Source organism: Aegilops tauschii, chromosome 2 (assembly GCF_002575655.3).
Source record: "Aegilops tauschii subsp. strangulata cultivar AL8/78 chromosome 2, Aet v6.0, whole genome shotgun sequence".
NCBI lineage: Eukaryota > Viridiplantae > Streptophyta > Magnoliopsida > Poales > Poaceae > Aegilops > Aegilops tauschii.
Genome location: NC_053036.3, coordinates 650,669,083 through 650,692,253, shown reverse-complemented (window position 1 = coordinate 650,692,253; position 23,171 = coordinate 650,669,083). Strand labels below are relative to the sequence as shown.

The 23,171-nt window shown below is 47.7% G+C and overlaps 3 protein-coding genes and 1 pseudogene across 3 annotated transcripts; all 4 read left to right on the top strand.

Moving 5' to 3' along the window:
• The first annotated feature begins 3,988 nt into the window (after positions 1–3,988).
• LOC109749597 (F-box protein At2g17036-like) lies at positions 3,989–5,188 on the top strand. The gene has a single exon (XM_020308544.1). The coding sequence runs from the start codon at positions 3,989–3,991 to the stop codon at positions 5,186–5,188; it is 1,200 nt and encodes a 399-aa protein (XP_020164133.1).
• A 2,313-nt stretch (positions 5,189–7,501) lies between these two features.
• On the top strand, positions 7,502–13,740 carry LOC141041453 (putative disease resistance protein RGA3; annotated as a pseudogene).
• A 2,905-nt stretch (positions 13,741–16,645) lies between these two features.
• LOC109749598 (uncharacterized) lies at positions 16,646–17,830 on the top strand. The gene has a single exon (XM_020308545.1). The coding sequence runs from the start codon at positions 16,646–16,648 to the stop codon at positions 17,828–17,830; it is 1,185 nt and encodes a 394-aa protein (XP_020164134.1).
• A 2,192-nt stretch (positions 17,831–20,022) lies between these two features.
• LOC141041452 (uncharacterized) lies at positions 20,023–21,693 on the top strand. Its single transcript, XM_073507604.1, has 3 exons — positions 20,023–20,081; positions 20,830–21,290; positions 21,350–21,693. The coding sequence occupies exons 1-3, from the start codon at positions 20,023–20,025 to the stop codon at positions 21,691–21,693; spliced, it is 864 nt and encodes a 287-aa protein (XP_073363705.1).
• Positions 21,694–23,171: the final 1,478 nt, after the last annotated feature.

Here is a 23,171-nt window from a genome sequence, read left to right as displayed (position 1 = left end):
TGGATGTTCTGCACCTCGGATGGTCATTCTGACGAGTATAACCAGGGCAGTTCGTCTACATTGCGATGGGTATGTTATGCAGCAAGAGATGTGAGTGTTGGGCTTGAAGATCAAAGACAAAACTGAGCCCTCTTTTGCTATGCTACAAATACATAAATTTTCCTCATCTATTATACAGTCTTCTTCTTTCTTTTCTATTCCTCTGTTGTGTTGATGTGAGTGAAGATCCATGCATCTGAACTTGGGATTTATGTCCTTTTTTGGTGATGAACACAGCCACCCTAAGCTTACATGAATTGATTCATTTTCCATGACGCCGCCGGCGGCAACGCCACGGCTTCCGCTTCTCACCCTACAAATGTCGTGCCAAAAGGGAAGTTATTTTCATCTGTGTCTGTTGAAGCATAATAGACTGATAACCCACCGTCCGAACTAAAGCCTTGGATCCAGCCTGCTGCTACTGTCGGCCGGCCCCGACCACCGCAAGTACCTCGTGGCAGCACCCTGCGGGCGGCTGATGGCCGTGCTCAAGGAGACCGCGGGTGACCGGATGTTGCCGTCCTTCATGGTGCAGGTCCTCGGCGCGGGCGCACAGGAGTGGAAGGAGACGGACGACATCAGCGACGCTGCGATGTTCGTCGGGACGAAGGGTTTGTTGTGTGTGTCGACGAGTGAGCACCCGGAGCTCAGGGCGGGCTGCATTTACTACAACTACACCGCCGACAGCCACGTCGTGGTGTTGAGCCTCAAGGGGGGCACGGTGGAGCAAGTCGAGGGCCTTGGGACGCACCGGAGCTGGCCGCCGCTGGAGTGGTTCACGCCTTGGCCTTGCATCCCACGATAGGTAGATGACATGATTGATTCCATAGCTTTTTGGGGTGGGTTAAATTGCAAGGTTGAAATTTATGTGCATTACAGATTTACTGTACAGTACAGATGATTCAGAATATTGGCAGCTTCTTTTTTGCCTTCAAATTGCAAGATAGCAAAGGTGGCCATTTTAGGTTACTTTTAAAGTCTCTGAATTAATTTGATGTTTTTTTCTAACCATGCAGGAGAGCTGCATGTACTTTATTAATAAAGGTATCAAAAAGTACATATCTCGAGCGATACAATAAAATAACACGATGAATCCCCACAAAAGTACAGCCCCAATTTAATTACACTAAACTGAAACAACCCAAACTCGCTTCTACCCACCGCACATCCTAGCAATGATTTTGATGATTCCAATATTTCTGAGACCATGCAAGTACACGCTGCGTATCTTAATTTGCAAAGAGAACTTAGGAAAGAACACAGATTTTTGTAATGGACAAATGGTGTACTCAACTTGTGTGCATGCGTGTGATTCTTGTGCATTCACAAATGACGAACCAGATATTATTGGCAACTGGAAGCATGTTCGGTACGTTGAAATTTCCAGAGCTTGTCCTTTGAAGAGGATTCTTTGGACTTTCCGTTGGCTTATCATCTGCAGATTTTATATGCCACGAAATGCAACCTAGAAAGCTTGTTTCCTGTCCCGCTTTTACTTTTCTGTTGTTCGAAATTCCCTATGGACTGTAAATTAGTCATGTATTATATGTAGCAACAATCCCACTTAAATCAATATAGGTAAAGTACGCTGGACTTACTGATTGAAGACACCTACATGCATGCATTGTATATCTTGTTTGTGCTGGTTAGTGCCAATGTTTAGTCCGTATAGAATCTTGATCTATTCATATTTCCCAAAAATAAATTTGTGATGCTTACAATAGTTCTATGCAGGCGACATTTTCAAATAAAAAAGCGCCCCTCCTCTAAACAAACTTTTGCCTGCAAATGAACAATACATTTTTAAACAAAATTTGTGATGCTTACAATAGTACTCCCTCTGTTCCAAATTACTCGTCGTAGAAATGGATGTATCTAGAGCTAAAATACATCTAGATACATCCATACGTGCGACAAGTAATTCGGAACGGAGGGAGTACTATACATGGACGAATGATACAAGGAGATAGGGTGGCCCTCAAACAACACCGATCCCAGGAAAACCAGATCACACAGGACGCACGCGACTACACTACTGACATAGAATACATGATGATCTAAGAACAACCCCACGATAAGCCCTATAACACCTAAGCTCCACGACAACACCCCTAGGAGGGAGAATGGCGCTAAGCATCGCCATTGTTGAGTTCGCACAAGACAGAGATTTTCACCCGAAATCAGAGAGTGAGCACCATGACGATGTCTTCAAGCAGATAACAGCGCGCGCGAGCGTCGCCGTCATCGGTGACAGAGCACGGAAATTTCGATCGGCAGCTCCCCCGCGTCCCCACGAGGTATCCAGGGCCAGCGCGAGGAGAACATAAATCCATATATGAATGGGGGCATCGACACCGTTAGAGATAGAGAGCACGCGCGAGCCACCCGCTGCACCACCCATCGTCGCCCACATGACTAAGAGGGAAGGCCTTCACCGCCGCCAAGGTGCCCGCCGGAGAGCCAACCATGCGGACCACCATTGGGGGCAGTCACCCCGGTATCCATGTTCAAGACTCCAACAACCGCCCACAACACGGTGCACCAGCCCCGGTAGGAGGAGTAAAAGGTGGCAACTTTCGCTCCTAGCCCCGACATCAGCCACAGAGTCTGGGTTGACGCCTTCACGGTAGGAGGCATCATGGCCTGCGTCTCCAGCCGGTACCGATAGACCAGGGGAGTCACTACCGACGACGGCCGTCGTCGAGCACGCTTGCACGACGCCATGATCGCGACCCTTGACGCCGATCTTCCCGATAGTGTAATGGAGTCCCCACCACCACCAACGCCCACCATACCCACGAGTAGAGGAACCTTAATGCCCACGACACCTCCCGGATCAAGCCAAAGCGTACCTACCCGGACTACGAACTCCGACTCGCCTCGGACCCTGTCCAGATACGCCCGAGCACAAGCCTTGACTCGCAGCCACGCCGCCAGTCTAGAACCAGGTGAAGTAGGCCTGCTGCACCTCCACCCAGGCCACCGGCGGGGGCACGACACCCAACTGCAAACGCCGCCGCCCCATCGATCTGCACCACCCGCACCCCCGTACGAGGTCGCCACAGCTGCAGACGCAGCCGGGCCACCCCACCAAGGCACACGCCCCCACGCCAGCTACCTCCAGTAGCCAAGACCACCAGCGATGGCCGGCCCACGCCACCCACGGGCAGCTGTCCACAGGAGCCAACGAGCCAGATCCAGGCCGGGAAACCCACCGTTGTGACCCCGCGCAGGCACGCTCCGCCGCACCCCCGACGTGCAGCCACCCGCGCCGCCGCACTAGAACACCATCGCCTGGCCGCCCCGGTCACAGTCGCGCCGTGCCGCCCTGCGAAACCGCGCGCCTCCGCTCGATGCTGCTGTCCCGCGCCAACCCACCGCGATGAGGTCATTTGTTAAGCAAGCAACTGTTCCGACTACTCTCCTCTTTTGTTAAGCAAAAACACTTGTACCCCTTGATTATCGAAAGGAATCATGTTGATGACATTCCCGATTTCTATTGCTACTCGAGTACCACTCTTAGGGCACATTTCTCTGCAGGAGATTTCAGAACTAAATGAACCCAACAGTTTTGATTTGCAACTTCCTTCTTGCCTTTAAAATTACTACTCCCTAAAGTTCCATAATTATTGTCGTGGTTTTAGTTCGTATTGAGTTGCATTCAATAATGTCGGCATTCTTTCTAAATTGGTAGTGGTACGTTTCAAATTTACAGTGTGTTAGTACGAAATTAACAGTGTATATTGTTGTGAAAAAATCCCATAATTTGTTTTTGTTTGCAGGAAAGCTTATATTTACAGCATAAGTTGGTTTGCAGGGTCCAGACTTGGCCGTGGTCGCAGTTTCAGTTTCAAGGGAGTCGTTAAAAAAAGGTCGGTGCTTTTGGGTTTTTCTTCTTCATAACGATAACGAGGAGAGGCGATCCGATCTGATCCGATCCCTGCGGGCAATGCAGTGCGGCGAAACCAATCAGCAATGCCCGCCGCCGCCGCCAGGCGCCAGCCTCCCGCCGGACATGCTGGCCAACATTCACGGCCGGCTGAGCCTCCTCGACCGCCTGTCCTTCGCCGCCGTCTTCCACACCTCGCGCGCCGCGTTCAGGCCGGAGGCGCCGTGGCTCGTCCTGCCCGGCGACACCCGAGAGACCGCCACACTCTTCTCCCTCTCTGACCGCGGTGCCGCCACCGCGCGCGCGCAGTGGGCCGACCACGTCGTCCTGGGATCCACCTCCCGCTGCTGGCTCGTCACCGCCGACGACGAGGCCCGGCTACGCCTCGTCAACCCGGTCACCGGGGAGCGGTGCGCGCTCCCGGCCATCACCACCATCCCCGGCCTCATCGAGAAGTGGGGTGGCTTCACGATGGTCGATCAAAAAGAGTTCCTCAGGGGTCCCCCATACCCCGGCGGGGGCGACCGCCGGCCAGTTGGGACGTATACGATTCGTGCCGACCTGATGCGTCACTTTTTCTATCGAAAGGTCGTTGTCTCTGATTGCGCCGCCATGCTGATCACCACACCGCAACTCGGCGTCCCGGCCTTCGCCACGGCGGAGGGCGGCGAGTGGAGGCTGGCGCCCTCGCGCGACGGCGTCGAGGACGCCATACACTACAACGGCAAGTTCTACTCCATCACCTACAAGAGCGGCGTGGAGGTGTGGGAGCAAAGCCCCGATGCCACCGGCATGTTCACCAGCGCGGTGGTCGCGCCAAGGCTGCCCAATGCGGATGGTGATCCGTGGTCATGCCGCAAGTACCTCGTCGCGGCGCCGGGCGGGAGGCTGATGGTGGTGCTCGAGGACTCCAAGGAGATCAGGGACGAATACTACGGTCGTCTTATTAGGACATGCTCCTTCAAGGTGCAGATCCTTGATGCCGACGGCGAGCAGTGGAAGGAAACGGATGACATCGGCGATGCTGCTCTGTTCGTCGGGGTGAACAGTTCGATGTGCGTGTCGACGAGGGAGCACCCAGAGATCAGGGCCGGCTGCGTCTACTACACCAAGAACGATGTGGGGCCGTGCAATGACGCGTATGATCAGAGTGGCGTCGGGGTGTTCAACCTCAAGGATGGCAGGGCGGAGAAGGTCCAGGGCCTCGGGCAGCACCGGAACTGGCCACCGCCGGCATGGTTCATTCCTTCCATCCAATGATAAAAAGATATGATGATTGATTTGGTAGGTTGGCTACAGATTACAGAAGTACAGATGCGGTGAAACGGATTGAGAATTAAGGAAACAGTTTGGTTTGCACCTTTTCTTCTTTTTTTTCGTGTTTCAAATGGCCGAACAGCAAATAATTAGGTGGCCCTTTTAGGTTGTTTTCAAGTTTTCTGAGGAAGCATTTTAATTAGTTGGCAGGACTTGGATTTGATTGCATGCTGTATATGGTTTTTAATTAATTATTGCATTGTGAGGTTTCTAAATTAACAGGTTTAATTCAGAATTAAACGAAGAGAACAGTGGTTATAATTATCTATTCCAAACTGCAGCCAAGCTAACAAGCTGCACTTGTTTTCTAGGATGGATAGGTTATTTTGAAGGGAGTTCATTGCATTCTGCAGCAGAGATAGCTAAGGTAGTGTACTTTATTTACCTCGCTAATACAGCATATACTTTCTGATGTTGATGTGGTGATGTTAGTGCTGGTGCTTGTGTAACATCCCATGCATATATAGTGTATTGAAGCAGGGTTCAGACTAGTAATATTTTGTGTTTGTGTTTTGCCTTTTGATTGTTTCAAACTGCAACCATGCTAAGCCTCACATTGCATGATCATTGATCACAGCACTGCATCTGCATGATTAACATATTAAGGTTAGTTTGAAGTTCGAGAGAGTACATTTTGCCTTGTTAAGAAAGCATTTGATGCCTTTGATTATTAATGGGAATCGAGCTGTTGTTTTTACCCATTTTTGTTGCTGCTTGCTGCTGGAGAAGCATCCTCTGCTTTCTTTTACCAACAGATCACCACTCTCGCTGCACTTTCCTCAAGATATATACATACTTTACTACAGAGAAAACTTTGGTAAACGAAATATAGCTTAAGAATGCAACAAGGAGCAGGTAGCATCTTAAATTTAAGATAAGTTGGACAAAGCTGTGAAGTCACTCAGGACCTCTTCCTGGAAGTACCCCAGAAGCTCTGAGGGTGGACTGCTGTAGATTCTTTTTTTACTATGTTTTTTTCTTGACTATGTGGACTGCTATAGATTATTAGGCTCCCCTCAACTCAAATAAATTTTCCATTAAGCATCGTGTCTATCAACTCAAATAAATTTTCCATTAAGCATAATGTCTTCTCTGTAGCAATCTGAATTTGTCTTCTTTTGCTTATTCATTGTAAAAACAGTAAATTTGCCATGCTATTTGAATAAATAGACTGCCATGGGACGTTAAACAAATTTGACATGGTCTACATGGTAGGGTCATGGCAAGGTCACTACCTAATATGTCATGTTTGAGTAAGGAACTTTTATGAATTTTGCCATGATAATGTGTCAGACTTGTGCCGTGTCACTTTACAAAAATGTCATGTCCGCAAATGCAATTTTTTCTAAAAAATTCCATGTTTGAGTAGACAAAAAATTCTGAATTGCCAGGTTATTTAGAACATTTTTCTTAATTTTTAAATAGTCTTTTTTTGAAAAGGAGGATTACCCCCGGCTTCTGCATCTGGACGATGCATCCAGCCGTTTTATTAATTATTCACAAAGACCTTACAAAGCAGTACATCAGGTAGTCTGAAGCCACCATCTTAGCAACATCTGTCGCTACTCCGATCCACTTGATGAAGGGGTGCCGATAGTTCAAGCCTAATACCAAACAGACATCACACCAAAGCCTAACATCTAAATCCGGAGGCCCCAACCAAGCCACATACCGGGATTGGGGCGCAAACCGGTCCGACGCACGCTCACATGTCGTCGCCGCCGTCTTTCATCGATCAAACTTCAGAGCAATACTGATGCACCGACCTTGCCAGACCTTTCTGCCATCGACGTCACCATGAGACCAGACAACGTCCTCCTCATGCACGAGTCCATCTCCGTGCATCAGACGCCGGGTCTTCATTGCGCCATGCCGCCGAGATCCGCCGCCATCAATATGTAAGATGAAGCACCGCTCCACCAAAGAAGCCTTGCACTGGTCCCTTGGCCCGTGTACACCTCCAAGAATGATGCCCCCAAGAGGGAAACGGCACCAAAGCGCCACCGTCATCTGATCAACTGATCTAGGGTTTCCCCCGAAGGTAGCAGAGACTAGCCTTGAACTTCACCACGGCGATGCCTTCAAGAAAGGAATGACGCAGACATCGCCGCCACCGCCGGCCTTGCAGCAAGCCGAGAGCAGGTTTTCACCCAGATCTGTTCGAAGAGCCTCCCTCAAGCATCTCATGCACGGACTGTTGCCATCTCTGCCGGGGACTGGACCAAAGGGATCCAGGCCGCTGCTGCCTCACAGGCCATGGCACCACCACGGTGCCTACTGCCGCCGCCGCCAGGCCCACCACACTCGCCTGTAGATGCACACCGGCACTGCCGGCCTGCCCAAGCCCATCTGGGCAAGGCGAGACCCGCGATCCCGGCCGCCGCCACAGGGGCGCCTCCGCCACGGGGAGGTCGCGCCTTCGCTGTCGCCACCGTCACGCACGCCGTAGGGATCCCGCCGCTCCTTGCCGCCGGATCTCCGCCGTGCCATGCGCCGCCGCCCGGAGATCTCGCCACCACCATGCGAGGGAGAGGGCCCCGCTGCCGCCATCATGGGCCAGACTTCGCCCGCGAGACCTCAGGCGGCGGCAGGAGGAAGGAGGTGAGGGGGGAGGCCTAGGGCCGTCTGCGCGATCGCCCCCCGTGTCACCTAGGGTTGGCGATGGGGTGGGGGTACTCAAGCTCCAGATCGGGCATGTATAAATGGAAACAAAACAAAGTTTACTAGGCTTCGCGATGTGGGATGAGTGGACACTCGATCACATACATAACAAAAGGATTGCTAGAAAAAAATAACAACTGCAGGACGCAGGAAGGCAAATGAAAATAAAGGAAGTACATAAGACAAATAATAGGGAATGTAGACTCATTCTTATATTCACTGATTCCGTCCCCCTCTCTCCCGTCGGCGCTTCTTGTCCACCTCTCCCCTTAGCGCAGCTCAGCCACCTGGGATGAAACAAATAAAGATGAATTGATTATTGCCTTGTGAGGGTTTGCTGGATTAACATGTTTAATGCATAAGTAAACTGAAGAGAAGTGTAATTATAATTATTGCAAACAGCAACCAAGTTAACAAGCTGCAATTGTTTTCCGGGATGTTTTTTTTAAAGGAATTGGATGCAATCAACAGCGAAGCTATGTTGAGGCCGAGGCCAGTGGAGGAGGTACAGTAGCAAACCTAGGCGGGCCGGTACAAAGGAAGACCCATCTCCACTATAATTGCTATGAACTAGGCGGGCCATGGCCGATTTTACCAACACGTAGCTCCGCCAGTGGCCGAGGGGGCACTGCCCCCCCCCCCCCCCCCCCCCCCCCAACAAATGTCCCCAAATGTTTTTTGTCTACCACTTTCGCTCTGCCACTGACCCATTTAATGTAGTGCAGTTTAGCTCACTATATGCATGTGCTGCTGATGTTGCTGCCTCAAAGAGACTTGAGGGAGGCTCTGCTTACTGCACTTCTTTTTAAAATAGTGCTTGGGTTACAGAAGTAAGGCAGAGTTCAGAGTTGAGACTACTCTTTTGTGTTTGTTTCAAGTTTGAGAAGGAAATACTAGCTAGTTTAATGTACTACTCCCTCCGTCCATAATGTAAGACGTTTTTTGACTCTACACTAGAGTCAAAAAACGTCTTACATTATGGGACGGAGGGAGTAGTTTTCAGTCTGCTGCACAGAGTGAATCTCTAAGTTGCAAGAATCTGTCACTGTTGATTATTGCCTTGCAAGGTTTAATTCAGAACTAAACAAAAGAGAAGAGTAATTATGATTTTTTTTTCCAACTGCAACCAAGCTAACAAGCTGCACGTATTTTGCAGGAGGTAGTGTACTTTTTCTATCTCACTAACATAGTATATGCATGTAATATATGTAGATGTTGGTGTTGGTGATTTTGTGACTTGCATTGATAGCCTGAGCATAGAGAATCCTGTTTGGTCTGCAAGGTTCAGAATAGTATTTTGTGTTTATGGTTTGCCTTTTGATTGTTTCAAGCTGCAAATATGTTGTTACAGCATGCTTCATAAGCCAACTCTGGAATACGTTTACCTACCATACATGAATCTTCCTACCTGTTTAACTACCTGTTGAATATGTTTGAACAATATTAATGAACGGGCAGATTTGAGGTGTAGGTGTTGAGAGAGTACATTAATTACCAGCCAAACTGGTGGCGTCTGATTTTCCTTGCTAAGCAAAGCATCTGTCCCCTTCCTTAATTATTCTTTTACCAGCAGAGGATGCCTCTTACTTGTACTTTTCTCAAGATATATACATACTGATCTTCAGTAACAACTAAAGAGAACAGTTGGGAACAAAATATAGTTTAAGATATGCAACAAGGAGCAGGTAGCATCTTAAATTTAAGATATGAAATAATGGATTACACCACGGTGCACCGGCAAGCAGACAAAGCTGTGAGCTCACCCGGCACCATCGTTAGTTGCGTCTTCCTGGAAGTTCCTCAGGAGCTGTGATAGGCTCCCCCCACCCCTCGGTCTCATCCAACATTGTTAGGTGTTCATTGTTCTCTTCCTCTTCCTCATCCCGCGCATTTGACAGCAAGCACTCGTTAACGGCAAGCGGCACCGATCCAGGTGAGCACATACGGCTTTCTTCTACCAGATTCACAGCTTGATTTCTTTCCCACATATGAAGTTCATTGGGTGACCATGATACCCTATTTTTTCTTTTATGTTCCTATATGTAAAAGGAGAGTCCAACAAACCATTTTAGCTTCTTAGCGCAAACCAATTTTTTAGAAAAGGAAATCAAGAGAAATTTCAGCAAGCCAAAACAAAAACTAGAGAAGGCACAGCGCTCTGTTATTAGGATGTGGCTAAGAGAGAGAATATACTTGGTCTTCTTCAAGGTAGTCAGAGTCGGGATTCAGAGTTGGATCGATTTTCTTTGATTTTCTTGCTACTATATAGTATGTAGGTGAATACTTAATTACTAATATTTTCAATTGAAGTTGATCATCAGACTCATTCAATTAGCTGCCATATTATCTCAAATTTATCCTAGTTTGTGACCATGTCATCAAAGTGGATCTTCAAGGATCAATGGGTCAACACTATTAACGACGAATGACATTTGATTACTTTACGGAGAAAAAAAGATCCCCTTATCAGTGTTATGAATCTTATTAATTTGTTTGACACACTTTGCACTAAAGAAATGAGTCAGACATGCACATCTCTGCACATCTTAACTCGTTCCTGTAGGTTCTCTATGTTTCTTGTGCCGCCCCACTTCTATCTATTTTGGTGTCCGCATCATCAGTTACAGCAATATTATCCACCGGGTTGCCATTCCAGGCTTTGACTATGCTCATTTTTGGGTTTAAAATTTGGTTTAGTTGTAAACGTGCAGGGCAGGAACAATGCGAGGTTAGGTGCGTCTCCTTTATGGACGACAGCAGCGACTCGGCCGCACTAATGCAGTGAATATAATGCAAGATGCAGTACTGAGAAGTCAGATGGATGTAAGTAAGTATAGTTATAGCTACTGATTATGCACGGGTAACTGTTTGGCCAAGGAGGAAAAGTTAGCTGCATGTACAGTACTAGGAAAATAAAAATGACACGACCCAAGGATGTTTAGTTTTTGCATTGCCCATCTCATTTAGCAATGTACTTTAAACTGTTACAGTATTCTTTTTTGCAAGCAATTTTTTGGTTCAAACAACACTAACTGTATGTTGTTGAAAAAGTAGCCTACCTATTAGTATGGTAATCACTTACGTGAAATACTGAACCATGTCCCTTGAAAAATATATTTATTTGTTAAATAGATTTTCAGCATACTAATATCACTTCCTTAGGATTTCAGATTAATTCAGAGTTCAGATTCAGTATACTTATTTAAAATGAGATAAACAATTTGAGCCAGATACCAGCGTATGAATAATGATTTATTGATGACTGGCAGCCGATCTACAGTGTGTTTTGTAAGCAGAACTTAATTTTGTTTCCCCAGTTCACCAAGGGTGTTATTGGCTCGTGCAGGTTACAGTTTGTCAACCAATCAAATTTGATGTCAGTATACATATATTTGGTCTTCTAAATTACCAACCATATGCTGAATCTGCAGTTTACAAACACTTGATATATAATCTTTGTACAGAGCTACCATGGTGCTCCTTTGAGTTTCTACTGCTTTAACCAGTTTTTTTCTGCCATACGTTACTCATCTCATTTATTTGTTGTTGTAGATTGCCAAGAACTGATGATGCTTGGGTCAGATGTTGATGGCAATGTCGAGAATGTGGCCACTATTAGATAATTAGAATGTCAAATTTAGGGTCAACGTTTCAACCATTGTAGTTTATTGCAAGGTTGACAATTGGGCTACTACTAGATTGTTTCACATCTTGTAATCTTTGGAATGTGTTCTTTTGTAATGCAACACAATTGATTTAATACATGAGACCTTCTGTTCATTATATTGCGACTCATATTTGCCCACTCATAATTCTTGATGGCAATATATAAACTATCATTAACTGTTCATGCTGTCTAACAAAGCTTCTATTCGTTGCAATGATCTCCCAGGTCCATATGAAAATCCTTTTGTGGGGGCATCCACCAACGCATATGAAATGTTGTTAAGCTCTAACTCTATGTGTTGCTCTCTTACAACGCTTCTACACGCTGTTTACCAACGCATGTATATACGTTGTTGTAGACCCTTGCAACGGCACCAACGGCAACACATACTAATCCGTTGGTGTAGACCATAGCAACACACATATGGACATAGACAACACATCGATGCGTTGCTGAAGGGGGGTTCCTGTTGTAGTGGGGGATTCGCTGACTTACACAATGCTTTGACAAATTAGTTAGGCCGGAGACCACCTCTTTGCCAAATGAAACAAAAATATTTGGCCCTGAGAAGGATCTAGAGAAGGTTTTGGGATTTCTCAATGTGCCTACACTCTCAAAGCGCAAGAGAGCAACTAGTTCATTCAATGCTTCAACAAGCACTGCAGCAAGCAACCAAGTTAGTAATGAATCAAGAATACCTAGTCTTCCTATTTTGCCATTAGTTGGAATTGGTGGTGTTGGAAAGACTAATTTGGCCCAACATGTATGCAACCATCAACGAGCAAAGTCTCATTTTGAGCTCATAATCTGGATTTCTGTTTCGGTCCTTTCGGATGACTTTGATGTAAAGAGGTTAACTAAAGAGGTCATACAATCTTGTACTGGAAAGGAGGCAACAATACACAATTTGTATTCTCTTCAACGTGCTCTTTCTAACCATGTGGACAATAAGAGGTTATTGATAGTCCTTGATAACATGTGGGGTGGCGCCTTGAAGGAAAATGGGCAATGTTGGAAGAGGTTTTGTGCACCTTTTAGAAGTGTCCAAGAATGAAGTGCGGTGTTGGTGACCATGAGATGTCCAAATGTTACCAAAAGGGTGCACACATTGGGGTCCATTATAGTTGAAGGTCTAAAGGATGAAGTCTTCTGGAATTTCTTTAAATTGTGTGTGTTTGGATCTCAGGGTCCCAACAATGCTCTTGAGTTAGATTCCATTGGTAGAAGTACACTTCCTAAATTGAAGGGTTCTTCTTTGGCCACCAAAACTCTAGGACGTATGTTAAGCATGGACCTTCAAGCATCGCACTGGAATTCTATACTCGCGAGTGAACTGTGAGAGCTGAAACAAGATGAGACTAAGATTTTGCCTGCTCTTCGGAGCTACATGTATGTACCATTCTATTTAAAGCAATGCTTTGCTTTCTTTGCTGTGTACTCCAAAGCTCGTAAATTCCAGATGAGCTGCTTAGTTGAAATTTGGGTATCAGAAGTCTTTGTGGAACCTCAAGGTCGCTTCACAATTCATGATATTGGTTGTCTGTATTTTGTAGACCTTGTAGCACGGCCATTCTTTCAAAAAGTTAGTGGTGGATACGTAATCCATGATTTGATGCATGACATGGCACAAAAAGTTTCGGAGCACAACTCCTTCATCCTAAGAAATAAGAATGACTTTGATAAAGTTCCACAGAATGTTCATCATCTCTACATACTCCCTAGCGGTGACTTTGACAATTCCAGCTTGTTGAGATTATGCAAGTACACGAAGCTAAATACCCTAATTTGCAAGAAGGATTTTAACAAGAATAATGGATTTTTCATGGACCAGTGGTGTACTAAACTTATTCGTATGCGTATGATTTCTTTTGCCTTCGCTACTGAGTTACCAGATAGTATTGGCAACTCGAAACATCTTCGGTATCTTGAAATCTCCAATGATTGTCCTTTCAAGATGATTACTTCAACTTTCTGTCAGCTATATAATCTGCAGTTCTTATATGCCAAGAAATTCAAGCTAATAAGTTTTGCCTCAGCCCGTGGTTCAATCCAACGAAAAGACATTACATGCCTGCCTTGTAGCCCGCCGGCGTCTTCAACGTACACGCTCACTAACCGGCAGAAACTGCTTGTGAGCACACTTTGTGAGTGGAATAGGCCAATATGATAGGTCTATGCATTGCCTTGTGAGCACGTTTTGGTCGTCCTGTGCCTGGCACAGCACATTGATTAGCTGTATCTGGTAATGTCACGCGGTAGTTCTTGTTAGTTGTACCGGAACAGCTCGGAACATACATGTACCTGGAGATGAACATTTAGTGTATCAGGAACATATGAAGTCTCAAGTTTTTTTAATGGTGATACTCACTTACGTCTGGATGCATTCCCGGCTGCTTGTGTTATAGCAATAAAGGTGTTTCAAACAAAGGTGGCCCTTTTAGTGTGAGCAATTTGGAAACAATTTAATTATAGTTTTTTTTTCTAAATTTCAGTGACTTTGTATTAAGTCAAATTTTGAGGTCATTGGATCTGGATAAACGCACATCTCAGCGTGCAATGCATCTGTCATTCTTTTTCGAGGTTTCTATTCGTGGTTGACGGGCGGGATAAACAGATTGGCCGGCGAGACGAGCGGAGTGGTCGGCGCCGTTTCGTGTAATCTTTCAGCAGGGTTGGATGTTTTTTTTACGAAAGGGAGGAAGACCCTGTTCTCTGCATCATCATGATCCACACAGCCAACCAGCAGGGTTGGATATGTTGGTAATCGTCGCGGTTGACGTTTGTGTTGGTGTGTGGAGAGCAGGGCATTGCGGAAATCGGTAGGGAGTTGTTGTCTACAGGTGTTCTCTACCTGTATGTTGATGACCTAGCTAGCTCTGTGTGTTCTCATCGATTTGAGTCAAGTACTATGCTGAACTTGGACATTCTGTATGTTCGTCTAAATTTTGACTTGAACAAGATGCATGCAGTGGTCTGGTTTCCCATCATAGATTGCTTGATGTGGTCAGGTTTTCAAAAATGCATTTGGGATCTTAGCCAGTTAACTTTAGCCAATTATTATCATACAAGCTTATCTTTGTTTTTTGTTTTTTTGTGGGGATACAAGCTTATCTTTGTTGAGAAACCACAAGCGGTGCATGATTACAGAATTTTGCATGTCATTATACGCTACTGTTTTCCTTTAAGTGTGGTCATTTCCTAATTGGATACCCAAATTTGTATGTGGATGCTAATAGTCCAAAATTTGTGTTTTTGAGTGTTTTTAGTCATCCCAGTTATCTTATCTTTGTGGGTCATTCAGTTTCATGTAGTCGATAGGTCCATATTGTCTTTTTTTCACTAATATCATTTTTAATTCTTATTTCTTCCATTTTATTTTCTGTTTGTTTGTTGGAGAAGTACAACTTTATCTCGTAGCACATAACAAACAAGTACATTCGCCCACAGTTTAGTTTTCTTATTTATCAGTGTTTGGACCTTCAATCCTTTCAGTTATATTTGACCTTAGTTTCATTTTGTATTTTCATCGGTCTATTGTCTCTCACCAATCTTTTGATCACCTTGAATCGTGTCCATTTCGTTCATTAGGTTCAGTCATGCTATCATATTTCTGTTTGAGACAGTGGTTGGGGTTTCAGAAGTAAGGAAAGGAATTTGGTTTGCAGGGTTCATTCAGACTGCTCATTGGTGTTCGTTCTGCCACCTTGTCATTGTTTAGAACTGGAGTAAATTGCAAAAAAACACCACAATTGGGGACCCTAATTGAGGAAGCCACCACCTTTCAAAAAAATCAAAAAACCGCCACTATTGTGTTCATAGTTTTCCGAAAACGTTGATCGATCAATTAGATGCGTTTGACGCCGAATTTGACGGGTAGGTCCAATTGTCAGGTCGACGTGTCATGGGGCAAATAGAGTGAGGAGACGGACGTGAGCTAACCGGTCAACCCCTCTGCCTCTTTGTGCAATTTCTACACACACCTAGTAGGTCGGTTGCCCAACTCGCAAGTGGCAAGAGCACAACGCCGCCGCCGGTTGTGCAGGAACGCGGCGTGGGTGACCGAGTGTGAGGTGGCGCGGCCGAGCGATGGAGGTCCCGCAAAGATGCGGCACCGGACCAGGGCACCCACCGGGTAGTCAGGGCGCGGGTCGGAGCTCGAAGCCGTGCTCTTGGCAATCACACCCAGGAGGTCGCAAGCAAGGGCGGAAGAGGGGAAATAACATGGATACTTGTATTCAATACATGTGAAAAGCAAAATGACCAAGACAAAGGTGAAAACCAAGATCGATTAAGGAATTTTAATTTAGTCATTTGTCGGGTCTGGGTGTGTGGTGAATGACCAGGTGATCGACCCGGTCAATTTGTTTTTTTACTGTTTCTAATATCTCTGCTAACTGCATTAAGATTTGTTCGTTGCGTTAGCACCTAAAGGTTTGCCATGTGACCATCACGTATTTTGCAAAAAACTTGCATGTCTGGTATAAAAAAAAATCATAACCTTGCCTTGTCACCATTTTCCCGTTTTTCTTAATTTGCCATGATTTAGGAAATCTAGTTGTCCAAATTTACCACATTTTTTTCTTTCTAAACTTGCCTGGATTTGTGATTTATTTTATTTTATGATCAGTCTTGTCACACTATAAACATTTTTCCAGATTTTGCCATGCTCTTGAAGGACGAGATCGCTACATTTGTCATGTGACCAAATACAACATTTTTCTCTAAATTTGCCATGATCTAAGACACAAGAATTCTCTACTTGTCATGTGATTCTATAATTTTGCCATGATCTTATGACCCCAAAATTTCTCAGTTAGGCCATGGATGGTAACTATTTGACGCAACAATGGCAAGTTCATTGTGTCGATGCCAACCTTTTTGTATGTTTTTTTTTAGCTATTTTTAAAGTTAGGTGCAAATCCCAGTTTTTGGGCCTACTGGCGTGTCACAGGAAATCTTATTGTGGCCCAACTGGGCGCCTGATTGATGTGGGCTGGGTTTACATATACGGAAGATCATTGATCGTATAATTTCGTTGATCGATTCCACCTCCCGTGGGGAACGATCGTTCGATGGATCCCGGCGGCGGCGCTGGGGCCAGCGCCGCCAACCTCCCTGTGGACATGCTAGCCAACATCCACGGCCGCCTGAGCCTCCTAGACTTCGCCGCAGCCTTCCGCTCCTCGCGCGGCGCATTCCGGCCGGAGGCGCCGTGCCTCGTCCTTCCCGGCGACACCCCGGATACGGTCACGCTCTTCTCCCTCTCTGGACGCCACGCCATCTCCGTGCGCGCCCCGGAACCCACGCTGCTCGACCACATCATCATGGGCTCCTCACCCTCCCGCGGGTGGCTCGTCACCGCCGACGACCGGGCCCGGCTCCGCCTCCTCAACCCTGTCACCGGCGAGCGGCGCTCGCTCCCGGCCATCACCACCATCCCCTGCCTCCACGCCACGACCGGCGGGGAGAACCCCTGCTTGACGCTCGACCTGAAGTGGTTCTTCAGGGGCCCCCCGCTGCGCTCCTACGGCCCTGTGACGATGACCGCCGATACATTGCGCCGCTGCCTCTACCGCAAGGTCGTCCTCTCTGACTCCGGCGCCATAGCCATGCTGATCACGGGGCTGGGGTACGGTGCCGTCGCCTTTGCGACGGCGGGGGGCGGCTCGTGGAGGCTTGCACCCCCGCGCGACGGCGTCGAGCCCATCGCCTCGCCGAAAGCCGACCCGTGGAGTCTGGGACCCTCGCCTGACGGTGTCGAGGATGCTGTCCACCACGAGGGCAGGTTCTACTCGATCACATGCTCGGGCAAGATGGAGGAGTCGCGGCAGCAGGATGCCGACATCATGTTCGCGAGCACGGTGGTCGAGCCAGCGCTTCGGCTGGTGCCGGCCGACACGAACAACTGCAAGTACCTCCTGGTGACGCCGGGCGGACGGCTGATGGTCGTGCTCAAGACCAAGGAGACCACGGGTTGGCGGACACCATTGTCCTTCAAGGTGCAGGTCCTCGGCGCGGGCGCCAAGGAGTGGAAGGAGACGGACGACATTGGCGACCCAGCGCTGTTCGTTGGGACGAAGGGTTCGTTGTGTGTGTCGACGAGGGAGCACCCGGAGCTCAGGGCCGGCTGTGTCTACTATGCCGCCCACGGCGGCGTCGTGGTGTTGAGCCTCAAGGGCGGCACGGTGAAGGAGGTCGATGGCCTCTGGACGGACCACAGCTGGCTGGAGTGGTTCACGCCGTGCATTTCACGATAGGTTGATATCATGATTGATTCCCTTGCTTGTTGGGTGGGTTAAATTGCAAGGTTGAAGCTAAAATTAAATAGTTTATGCGCATTATACACTACATATGTTTTTTGCTGGAGTGCTTAGAAAGCAATTTTGGATGCTTCCTTTTGCCATCAAATTGCAACACAGCAAAAAGTGCCCATTGTAGGTTTGGTTTTAAATTCTTTGAGGGAGACGTTAAATTATTTGACTTCATGTAACAAATATATAACAATAGAGAAGAGCTGCATGTATTTGGCAGCTAGGGATTTTTTTTTTCGGGAAAGGGATATTAAAGTCTTGCCGCAATGCCCCTTATGCAAGCAAGGTGCTGAAGATATTCGCCATTTGATGTTCACCTGCAGCCGAGCTTGGGAAGTTTGGCAAGCTTTAGGTCTGCGTGACATTATTGATCAAGCTTTGGCGGTGGACAGGTCGGGCTTGATTTTGCTCGCAGAAATTCCCAAGAATCTGATTAAAAAATCACCATCGCTTGGCCAGTTCGACTCTAAGAGACGGTCGATGTGGATGTGTGGTTCATATTCGGCAGTGACGGCGTGTCAAGATGGCAACGGGGACGAAACCCACCAGGTATTGCGCTCTGGCGCTGTTTCTTTGGGCCGCTTGATTCAAGATTGATCAATGTCATGCTAAAAAAATGTATTTTGACGGTATTGTCGGGTTTCGAGTTAGGTACTACTGAAACGGTTTAAATCTGTGTAACATGGCGGGTTTTATAATGTACCCACCAGCAACCCCACGGGGATAGAAAGACGCCTATCCGTGTCCCCTAATAGGGTAAAAACCCACGGGGCGGGTTTCAGGACCCATTGCCATCTTGAGCGACGTGCGGCATGTGCTCATTGAGCTCTGCTACTGATGATCTGCGTTTGCAATTGTAAATCTTGAGACATCTCTCCCTCCCGATTCACAGGTATGTATGCGCGAGCACAGAATGTATGAATTTGCAACCGCAGGCACACCACCAACTCTGATGAATCATAATATCTCAATGAAAAAACTGATGAATCAATCACTTCTAGTTGCACCATTCAGTTCCAACAACATCCTGTAGATTGTCCAAAGAACAACTAAGCCTGATCACCACATGCAGGGGGGCGGGGGGAGGGGGGAATGCTGTGTTCTCATCATGCATGGCATGGCAAAATATGAGCCTTACAAGCTCCTGAAAAATTTAGGCTACAACACTTCTCGACTTCTGAATCTTGACCACTCAACTTGGTTGAAGTTTGAAACAAACACAAAATTAAGGTGTAATCTGCTTACTTCTGATCCCCCAATGTGTCTTAAAAAGCTTGCATAGTAAGTAGATTAGGTCAGGGAAACCATCTGTAATATGGTACCCCAAACTAGCTAACATTTCCGCACTTCTGAAACTTGAAACCATCTTCCTGCATGTTCATTATTCACGGTAGCTAATATTATTTTTCTCGAACACACCAAAGTGTGCGTCATTTGTATTTGGGAGAAAACACCGAGACAGCGACACATGTCTTCTTACAAGCCAAGAACCATGGAAAAGGGAGAAACCAACAAGGAAATAAAGCAGAAGCAGAAGCCGCAAACTCCTGAAGCTTGCCATCGGAGTGTTGCAAAAAGACCTAAATTTTCCATGTTTGGAAGACAAAAAATGTTAAGAATTTCCCATGTGAAAACATAGAAATATTTCTAAGTTTGTCATGGGCAGAAACATGATTATAATGATTTCTAAACATGACTCCATTTTTTACACATTGTTGCCATGAATTAAATTAGCCCATGAGTAGAATTTTTTTCTTTTTTCTGGATGCTAGGAAAAATCTTTTTTAAAAAATTGCTGGAGAAAATCTTTTTTCGACATCATGAGAAAATTTTAGGGGGTGTTTGGTTCAGAAGTCCTAGGACTTTTTCTAGTCCCAGGGACTAATCAAAAAAGACTCTCTAGTAGAGTCTTTTTCTAGTCCCTGTAGAAAAAGTCCCTCCCGTTTGGTTCCTAGGGACTTTTTAGGGACTTTTTCTAGTCTCTGGGATTAAAAAGTCCCTGAACCAAACACCCCCTTAGTGTGACGGAGGCCAATATATAGTAGGAACGGAGGGATTGTCATAAAAAACAAAAATTAGACATCATCAGAAATCGATCAAAGGCCGCCGTCGCCGGCGCCGCCGACCTCCCGCCGGACATGCTGGCCAACATCCACGGCCGCCTGAGCCCCCTGGACCGCCTCGCCTTCGCGGCCTTGTTAGCGTCCAACTTGATCTAGCCCACACTCTACTTACGTTTATGCGCACATGGGCCAACATTCAGCAGAGAGCCCACTCCATCTCAAAAGCCCGGACTGAAGTGAGGAAGGAATCTCTCCCTTATAAGATGGTCATGGCCTCCTCCCGCAAGCGAGGTGGGACTAAACCGAGCCAGCCTCACCGGCCTACAGCAGCCCTAACATCCCATCCCCCTGAGAAGCCCCTCAGGAAGGCATGGCGATGCTGGCTCTGATACCAGATGTTAGCGTTGAACTTGATCTAGCCCACACTCTACTTACATTCTGGACGTTTATGCGCACATGGGCCAACATTCAGTAGAGAGCCCACTCCATCTCAAAAGCCCGAACTGAAGTGAGGAAGGAATCTCTCCCTTATAAGATGGTCATGGCCTCCTCCCTCAAGCGAGGTGGGACTAAACCCTACAGCAGCCCTAACATCTCATCCCCCTGAGAATGGCGATGCTGGCTCTGATACCAGATGTTAGCGTCCAACTTGATCTAGCCCACACTCTACTTACGTTCTGGACGTTTATGCGCACATGGGCCAACATTCAGCAGAGAGCCCACTCCATCTCAAAAGCTCTGACTGAAATGAGGAAGGAATCTCTCCTTTATAAGATGGTCATGGCCTCCTTCCGCAAGCGAGGTGGGACTAAACCGAGCCAGCCTCATCGGCCTACAGCAGCCCTAACAGGCCTCCTTCCCCGCCTCGTGCGGCGCGTTCAGGCCAGAGGCGCCGTGGCTCGTCCTGCCCGGCGGCGACAACCCGGACACCTCGACGCTCTTCTCACTCTCCGACCGCATTGCCATCACCTTACGCGCCCTGCAGTCCGCGATGTGCGGCCAAGTCTTCCTGGGCTCCTCCTCCTCCGGCGGCTGGCTCGTCATCGCCGACGACCGGGCCCGGATCCGCCTCGTCAACCCGGTCAACGGCAAGCAGCGCGCGCTCCCGGCCATCACCACCATCCTGGGCCTCTTGGAGAAGTGGGGCGGCTTCAGCTTCATGATGCTCCAGCCGAAAGATTTCCTCAGGGGTCCCCCGTACCACGGCGGCGACCGCCCGCCGCAGGGGACGTTCACGATGGGTACCGAGCTGATGCGTCGCTTCTTTTATCGCAAGGTCGTCCTCTCCGACTCCGACCCGCCGGGCCCCGCCGCCGCCATACTGATCACGGGACCGCGATTCGGTGTCCCGGCCTTCGCCACGGCAGAGGCGGCGGGTGGAGGCTGGCTCCCTCGCATGAAGGTGTGGAGGACGCCGTCCACTACAACGGCAAGTTCCACTCCATCACCTACGCCGGCGCCGTGGAGATGTGGGAGCAGGATGGCAATGCCGGCGGCGTGTTCACGAGCATGGTGGTCGCGCCAAGGCTGCCCAATGCGGACGGCGATTCATCGTTGTGCTGCCGCAAGTACCTCGTGGCGGCGGCGGGCCGTCGGCTGATGGTGGTGCTCAAGGAGTTCAAGGAGGAGACCACGGATAAGTACTCCCGCCCTCGGAGGACGTGCTCCTTCAAGGTGCAGGCCTTGACGGCGAACAGTGGAGGGAAACGGACGATATCGGGGACGCCGCACTGTTTGTGGGGGTGAACAGTTCGCTGTGCATGTCGACGAGGGAGCACCCGGAGCTCAGGGCCGGCTGCATCTACTACACAGAGAACGATCAGGGACCGTGCAAGGACGATGAAGACAACGGAGCCGGGGTGTTCAGCCTCAAGGAGGGCAGGGCGGAGAAGGTCGAGGGCCTCGGGCGGCACAGGAGCTGGCCGCCTCTGGCATGGTTCATCCCTTCAATCCCATGATGATGGATATAATCGTTGATACAAGTAATTGATAGCCTGGGTTAGTGTTTCATTTCAGCAAAAAAGGCTTGACAACTAAGAAAACAGTTTAGTTTCCAGCTTCGTCTTCAGGAAACAGTGTTTTATTAGTCCACAGGGATCAGACTCAATTTTAGTTCTTAGTATGAAGTTACTAACTGATTATTACCTTGTGAGGTTTCTGGATGAACAGGTTTTATGTACTCAATAAGATATAAGAGTAATTATGAATATTTGTTCCAGACTACAAATAAGCTACAACAATTGATAGCCTGGTTTGTAGATTGTTTCAAAAGTAGGGAATTTGTTGCAGTGTGCAGCATAGCTAGCTAAGGCAGTGAGTGCATGCATGTGCTTAGCTCATGACTTGAGAGCCTGAAAGCCTCTGCTTGCCTTACTGCACTTTTTTTAAGATCAGGTTTCAGAAGTACTATGCTACAACAATTTGGTTTGCAGCAGGTTTAAGACTCTCAAGTCTTTTGTGTTTGTTTCAAGTTTCTGAAGTAACGGAGCACTAGCTAGTTTAATGTAGTAGTTTTGCAGGCCTCAGATTTCGACGCCTCCGATGTGTTTTTTTTGTCTGCTGCACACCGTTGAATCTCCAAGTCACAAGACTATGTCAGTGTTGATCAGTAGTTTTGGTGAGTTAGTGCCCCTGCCAGGTGAAAGGCTTGAGAATTTTCCTTATCTGAAATATCTGGTGGTTTGTGGGTCCCAAAATCTCAACTGACAAATGGATTGGTGCTGTTATCATCTCTTCAAGACCGAGAGACACGCACAACTTTTTAGGGTTTCCTTGCCGCCGCCAACAACACGCTGCTGGCCCACCATTCTCACCACTCCACCTCGAGTCTGTTCTCCTCCTCCTCGCGACCGTCACCGACGGACTCGACGACCATGGCGACGATTTCAGGACGAATTAAACCGATTCCTTGCGCGGGGAAGGAGATCTTAAGGTGGTAGAGCTCATGGACATGGTGATTTGTTGTGGAGAGGTCGATGGCGGCGTATGAGAATAGGGGGCGCGGCGGCGGGGGCGGGGGCGAGAGCTCTGGTGTGTGACCTGGTGCGTTTTTTTGTTCTTTTTTTCTTTTAGCGAAACATTTTTTTGAGACAATTCGCAAAGCTTTATTACATCGTCACCAGTTGGACCGGGACGAAAGAGAGGTTCCTGGGGTGACCTAACCACACACGGCGGCCGACCCCAAGTTTCAATGCATGCTTTGCTAAATTGTGAGCCTCCACATT

Bases quoted from the DNA above. Each gene is read 5' to 3' on its own strand.
- LOC109749597 (XM_020308544.1), top strand. From the start codon at position 3,989: ATGCAGTGCGGCGAAACCAATCAGCAATGCCCGCCGCCGCCGCCAGGC.
- LOC141041452 (XM_073507604.1), top strand. From the start codon at position 20,023: ATGCTGGCCAACATCCACGGCCGCCTGAGCCCCCTGGACCGCCTCGCC. The intron at 20,082-20,829 runs GTTAGCGTCCAA...CGGCGCGTTCAG, and splicing joins CGCCTCGCCTTCGCGGCCTT to GCCAGAGGCGCCGTGGCTCG. The intron at 21,291-21,349 runs GTGTCCCGGCCT...CCTCGCATGAAG, and splicing joins GATCACGGGACCGCGATTCG to GTGTGGAGGACGCCGTCCAC.
- LOC109749598 (XM_020308545.1), top strand. From the start codon at position 16,646: ATGGATCCCGGCGGCGGCGCTGGGGCCAGCGCCGCCAACCTCCCTGTG.